Consider the following 7,788-nt stretch of genomic DNA (forward strand, 5'->3'; position numbering starts at 1 on the left):
AAATATTTAAATGATTTGTCATGTCAGTTATTAAAGCAAGCTCGCAAAGTGAGTCTACATCTGTGAAGAAAAATTAAAATTCCTCAAATTTTGCAGGTAATTCGTCTTGCAAGAAAAGGAAGATCTCTTTTCTTATTGCAAAGAACTTTTCTAAACACTTTCCTGCACTGAGCCACCGAACTTCACAATACAGAGGCACATCTGTGTAAATTACGTTATGCTCCTCCAGAAAGAGTTGAAACTTTCGATGAGAAAGGAATTTTAGACCGCCTTTAATAGTATTAATAATTTTTGTGACAGTTTGCATAGAGGTACACAGTTTCACAACTTTCCCACATAACGCTTCTTGATGAATAATACAATGAATGACTGGGAACTTTAAATCTCGCTGCTTAATTTGACCGAAGAACCTGTTTTTTGAACCTAACATTGCCTTTGCGCCATCAGTTACGATAGCGGAACATTTAAAAAAATCACTATCAAATTTTTGAAGTGTTTGGTTAACAGCTTCGAAGATATCAATACCTTTCGTTGTGCCATGTAGTGGGACAAAATCTAAAAGCTCCTCGACATATGAAAAATCGGTTTGCACGATTCGATCAAAAATACTCAATTGACTCACATGCCGATTATCGGTGCTTTCATCAAGACATAATGAAAAAAAGGAACAAGATCCTAATAAAGATTTTAATTTGTTTTGTAGGGAAGAAGCAATATCATCTATTCGCGATTTAACAGTTTTATCACTTAATGGAATGCTAGCAGCTTCTTCAAGAGTCAAAGAATTTCCAAACGACTCCACTGCTGTGATGATGCATTCCTTTATAAATTTTCCATCGCAAAACGGCTTGGAATTTTTCGCGAGAAGATTTGAAATAGCGTACGATGCTGTAAGAGCTTTTACCGAAGGTGTAGCATTATCGATATGAGAATTCGAACTACAACCTTCTTGATAAACTAATTTTAAACCTTCGATTAGATTAGATTTCTCCTGATCCACATATTTTGAGTACTCATTAAGATGTTTAATTTTAAAATGTCTCTCAAGGACAAATTTTTTAACAATGGAGGGTTGATAACCACACAGAAGACAGGTGGTTTTATTATAAATAGATGCAAAAAAAATTTCTTCCCATACCTTATCAAAAGATTGCACGTATCTTCGCTCCATTTGGTCCATTGGTCGATTAATAAGCAATGTCACACTAGTGTATCTCTATCACTATCGCTCTTATGCAAATAGCACCTTTTTCCGTAACGTGGATCTTTAAAGCTCAAACGAGACTCTTACCATGCCCGTTTTGCTGGTGAGATACCGTTGAGAAACAACAGAAGCGATAAAACAATTGCATATCGCACTGTAGGAATACGTGCTTGAGGCGCGAAATTAAAAGACCCATATTACAAGACCGAAAATGTTACTTGATAATAGTGATAGTGCTACGTGTAATAGCATAAAGATACTACTGCTTATTATATTTCGTCATCATCTTCATTATCTTTTAGTAATTACATGGTACAACAACGGGTATTGATCTTCTTCGAAGCTGTTACTTAACTCTCCAAAACTGATTTTCGATACTGATTTTTCAAAATGTTCGATTATCGTAACTGATGGCGCAAACGCAATGCTAGGTTCAAAAAACGGATTTTTCGATCAAATAAACCAGCGTGATTTAAAGTTTCCTGTCATTCATTGCATTATTCATCAAGAAGCGTTATGTGAGAAAGTTGTGAAACTATGCACCGCAATGCAAACGGTCACACAAAAATTATTAACATTATTAAATATTATTAATATTAATATAATATAATTATTAAAATTGCAAGATTCTCTTTGAAGAACACGGCACAAATTGTAATTTTGAAAAACATTTCGATATAATTGATTTTAATAAATCAATTTGATACGCGTTTCCGTGATTTTGAAACGCTAAGAAAAGATTCAATACTTTTTAAAACCTCACTTATTGTTCAAATTCAGGAGCAAAGCGTAGAATTTCAGAAAAAACTTTGCGATTTGCAAAGTGATCTTTTTGTAAAGGCACGTCTAGAAAAGGGAGTCCAATTTTTCACACTTTTAGATGAATCGTATTATCCATATCTTCTGATTTCTCTTTCGACTTTATTTGATATCTTACGATTTTACTTTCCTGCCAAGACACATATTTATCATTTTCATCTCTTAGTGAAAGAGGCCTATTGGGAAACTTAAAAAATATGCATCACCAATACCTCACGGGTGATGTGGAAAGTTATTGTCAAAATCAATTATATTACATATTATATCAAAAATGTATATAATAATAAAACATATATATTTATAATAATATACATTATTATAATAATATATATTATTATTATATATTAATAATAGAAAATTGAGCGTTTAATTATTTATAAAAATACAAATTGTTTATATTTCAATGACAATTTGACGGAAGGTACGACATAGCATACTTTTTATATAGAGACGCTCCTGAGAAACATCGTCAGGCGCGCGGTCGGCTCGCCGCGGCAGCCTGGCCGCTCAGCCCCAAGGGGGCAGAAGGGGATAAGTAGGCGTCACCTCTGAAATCGGGCCGAAATGTGCAACTAATTCCGAGCACTGGTTTATACGAACGATCATCAATAATGCCATTATCCATGGGGAGGAAACTCCTATATGAAAATATAAATCGTGTTAGTTCATATTGGTATATTCGCCCAGATGGCGGTTGTGTCGTTAATGTGACGTCACATAACCACGCAGATTGATCACGTTAGATCACCGCGTGCACAGAGCAGTTCCTTGTCTCAGATATTTTGCAGCACCGAAAGACTTAAATTAATAGGATACATTGCAGGTAAATACATTGATGTTTTTTCACTGTAGCGGTTTTCAAATCGTTTGAATGATTCGTTTCGCAAAAGGCGGAGATATTTTATTCTTTACGTTTTTGAAGAGGTATCAATCAATTACCATACTATCATTGATAAATTCGGCAATCAGCCACCGTTAGCTGCCGCTGAATTATATGCTAGAGTGAGGGACGATACTCCGTCCCTTGTGATATGAATCATTGCTGGTCGGCGTACAGTGGCTCAATTCTCTTAACGACAGTATCGGTATCGTTATAACTATCGTTATAGATATTTCATATGGCAAAAAGCTGCGCAGTGACATCGAGAAGTACAGATTGAACTCCTGTGCTGCAATTCTGTAACTCTTAATGATACCGATATTATCACTAAGAGTTACAGAATTGCAGCACTGACTTCCTAAAGATTCAAGAACGTATGAATGTCCTTAGACGTCTCATAGACGTTCTTTGATCGTGTGCTATCTTGATTATTGTACTTAATATCATTTTTATATGGACATTTTATATTTTAGGAAGAGAAAGGATTTTATAGAAGTGTACATGATTGTTATTGACTAGTTGCAATCGCATCCTCAAAGAAATTTACTATTTTTAGTAAACTGCACAATAACAGAACGAAGCGAATATCAATAATTACACAAATATATTAAATATCTAATATGGTGAAAGTTGAATGGTCTTGCATTGTACCAGGCTGTAAATCTAATTCAAGAGTCCCTGGTCATTTTTTCCCCAAAAATGTCACATTATCATGTAAATGGAAAGAAGCTATAAATAATGATATTATTTCAAATGTATCAGCAGAGGAATTAAGAAAATATCGAATATGTCACTTACATTTCTTGCCTGAAAATTACATCTATTCTCAAAATCGTCGAAGATTGAAATATGACGCAGTACCTAGTGTAAATATAAGTAATCTCGAAAGAGTAACAGCTGAAATACATGATGCAAATATTACTGATTGTGAACTACAGTCACAATTGGAGACAAATGGATCTGACAATGAGATAAGTAGTGATAGAAATGAAATTGCTACAAATAACTCAACAAGTGCTGAAACAAATGTGTTACCAAATATTGAAAATGAATCGATAAATGAAACAGTTAATTGTCCCAGTACACCAAAAACATCAAGAACTATACTTGCTTCTATTACAAGGCAATTCCAATTAACACCAAAAGCACAAAAATATATAAGAAAGCTGTAATGCTAGCAAAAGAAAGAAACCGGATGAAAGGAAAAATAATAAATTATAAAAGGCGCCTAAAAGATGCAAAAAAGTTTGCAGAAGCATAATTTTGTAAAAAATTTAATAATTTAATTCCAACGCAAAGATTATTTTTCAATATGCAGCTATGGAACATTAAGTATTCTCCAAAGGTAAATTTTAAAAAACTTGTTAATGAATTGAAATCTTCATTAGAATCATCGTGTCCAGAACGAAGTTCGATATATTTAAAAAATATATCTTTTAAATTACAATAATATAATTTGTATATACAAACAATAATTTCATTTTATAAAATAAAATTATTAAAAAATAATTTATAGATAACATATATAATTATTTTTTTAATCGGTTTTTTCTTTCATTATGAAAAAAGATCATGTGCATGTTAAATGGAATGTAAGTTCACATTCGGTGTTGTATTTCTCAAATTTCTCAATGCAAAAATATCGGCGTAAACGGCGGCCTGGCCGCTCTCAGGTTCCTCTCTGGTCTATATATATATGAAGGCGGCCATATTGAATATTAGTTCGCTCATGTATATTCGCCCAGGGGGCGCTTAAAACACTATTACAAAGCGAAATACGGGAGTTAGTTATCTATTTTATTATATCATCTGTGCCATTATCTAACCAAGATTTAATGAGTCCATTAATTTTTAATGTAATACGTTTAACAGGATCTTTGTTCAATTTTTTATAAGTGGTTTGATCATCTAATAATTTAACCATTTGATTTTCTCTCGAAGTAAAAGTTGTAGCTGACAATGAGACGAATACAACGGTTTTTTGTAATTGGACCATTTTTCAGTGAGTTTATATGCATTTTTATCCATAACTACAGTAACCTGCCCTTTGTCCGCTCTAGTAACCATCAAATCATTATTTTCTCTTAAAAAGTTTTTGCAGGAGTTGAAAGCGTCATAAATGTATCTGTAGGCCCAATTTCTTCACCTCTCGATAATCCAATTTATCCAAAAGATATCTCGTAGAATCAGTTTTCTTCACCTTTGTAACCTGACAGAATATGGTAATTTATAATAACATTCTAGATACTTTGTGTCAAAAGTGAGTAGTATAAAGAATAGCTATCCGTTAAATACGTAATCAGAGGTTTCAATGAAGAAAATAAATTTTTAGTTATCTGAAAGATAGCTGTTGAGAGGAATGAAGAAACCGGGCATAAGTAAGTTATATGGCGTCTGTTAGTTAAAAACTTTTGTAATAAATTAGAAATAGAACAACGAATTTCATTAGTGACTTCGTCAGACAACCTGTGATTGCAAAGTTCAAAATTCTTAACAACGTCTAAAATCAAAATCAATTAACACGGTCAATTTTATCATTAGTATTAATAGAAAAGCCACATTTGTCATCCAAACTTAAAATATTTAAAACATTTTCTGGGATCTGTTTGCCGCTAACGTTTAGGATTCATTTGCTTCGATAATTTTTTTAAAACACATTATAAACAAAATTTTGTCTATATACAATTCGGTCAAATGTTTTAATCGATTTAATTTTAGTCTGTCGATTATGTTTAAAAATAAAATTACTATTTTTACTGAAATAACTACTAATTAAATCGGCAGGCATAAACGAAAAGTTTTTCTTCAATGTTCCTAAGTTCCTTCCTTAAAAATTTTAAGTAACAATTTATATCCCTAATCTCAAGATTTAACAATTTCTGTTGATGTCGTTGTATCCACTTGTTGAACATACTATTAACGTTATTGCTGCGAAATACCAAGTTGAGTCTTTGATGATAGATGTGAAGTGGAAACTTTATGTTTTTCCTTTGTCGTCTCCTTCTTTTTAATTTGTAATTTGTGTTTATCAGTTTTAGTCCATAGAACATGACACTTCGCTGCCACTTATGTTATGATCTTTGAGTGTTTGTAAGAATATTGTTCACTTGAAAAGGACCAGAAACTCGCTAGTCGAAACGTTGTGTTAATAACTCATCATTATATTGCCAGGCTGGTCAATCAAATAAAAGTCAATTTAAAATAATGTTTTTATACTCTTCTTAATTTGATCCTTGGAATCTCGATAAATTTATGGACATTTCCTAAAAGAAATTAGAATACACATAATTACATTTCTTAATATGTATATACCTACGTGTATATTCGTTGTTGGATTTTATTGGTATTGTAATTGTTATAACGAATCGTAACAGATCGGAAGTTGTGATACAATGCGTCGGAATAACAGCCAAATTTTCTTTTGTAACAAACCTTTCGATTGTGTAGACTTGTTTCAAAGATTATTGTTGTATGAGAAATAATTCGATACCAATAATGAAATTAATAAGTTATTATTGTATATCGGAGTAGGTTGAACAATTTATGTTTAAGAATGTTTCGTCCAATATCTTTCATTTAGGAACTGAAAAATGAGAAGCGAGTTTTGTGGTTATCGTTATTATATCGTTTTTCGGACATCCGGTTAGTGTTACATGTCGGGCGTCGAATAAAAGTGAATTACGACAAATAAAAATTTCGTTTTATTATAAATCATAAAATAATTGTTAGGAATATATGTATTGATCATTGGTTGTACCTCAGTTTTTCTCAGGTTTGTAATATGTGAAAAAGTTGTTGATAAACAAATTGCTTACGTAATGATAAATAATTGCATGTTATAATGAAATAGGTAATTGATGTAATGCCTATTGAACCGAATGTGTGGATTTCTTATGGGGCATTTGTTATAATTTTTATTATGATTAATTTACCATGTTGTTAAATTAGTTAAAAGTCTTTCGGTTCGGAAATTATCGAAACCTCTCTTCAAACAGCCTTGTTAGGCTTTTGGATCATGTCTATGTACAAAGATATTGCCAAATTGCAAGAGTCTCTAATTTTTAAACAAATGTTTAGCTTTTCTACAAATAAGCATGGTATTAAGCTTTTTTCGATTATTATTAGTTAAGTTTACATAAGGATTTATATGATTTCATGATGTAATTTAGAATTTAATTGAATTAATGTAATTGATGATTGATTAGAAATGAATAATTGTTTTGTACATGTTTGATTTGTTTCATCCTTGAATAATCCTCTGCCTCTCATATTTATTACAGTTTTCTATGTTTATTACTTTTTTGTTAAATGCACAGAGTTTGTTAATCATATACGACACTAAACATCACAAGTACTTGGTTAAACGAACGCCAATAATGTTTCGTATATATGTTTCATTTCTTTCATTCTGGAATAATTCTCCCTCTCATATTTATTACAGTTTTCTATACTTGTTGTTTATTACACTTTTTTGTTAAATGCACAGAGTTTCTTAATCATATACGATACTAAACGTCATTAATTAGTTACACGTATGTCAATAATGTTGTGTACATGTTTCATTTGTTTCTTCCAGGAATAAACCTCCCTCTCATATTAATTAAAGTTTTTAGTTTAATGCATACAGTTTGTTAATTATGTATGAGAGTAAACCTAATGACTAATTATATACACCATACATAATGGTTTGATGACGATTCACTTGTTTCCTTGAAGGATATTTCTTCTTTTTATATTTATAGTGTTTTGTTTGATACATACATTTCGTTGATTATATGCGAGACTAAATATTCAGAATAGATGTTTAAGTTAATGTTATCGAGTTCTACAATTGTTTCCCGCACGAAATAGCACTGATAATAACTCTTCTCAACTCTGATGTCAG

The 7,788-nt window shown here is 31.6% G+C and overlaps 1 protein-coding gene across 1 annotated transcript; it reads left to right on the forward strand.

Annotated features, from left to right (window-relative positions):
* Nucleotides 1-2,741: 2,741 nt before the first annotated feature.
* On the forward strand, nucleotides 2,742-4,117 carry LOC113562163. The gene has a single exon (XM_026970569.1). It carries the CDS (start codon nucleotides 3,524-3,526, stop codon nucleotides 4,073-4,075), a length of 552 nt encoding a protein of 183 aa, XP_026826370.1. The 5' UTR covers nucleotides 2,742-3,523; the 3' UTR covers nucleotides 4,076-4,117.
* Nucleotides 4,118-7,788: the final 3,671 nt, after the last annotated feature.

The sequence above is a fragment of the Ooceraea biroi genome, chromosome 1, assembly GCF_003672135.1.
Source record: "Ooceraea biroi isolate clonal line C1 chromosome 1, Obir_v5.4, whole genome shotgun sequence".
Taxonomy (NCBI): Eukaryota; Metazoa; Arthropoda; class Insecta; order Hymenoptera; family Formicidae; genus Ooceraea; species Ooceraea biroi.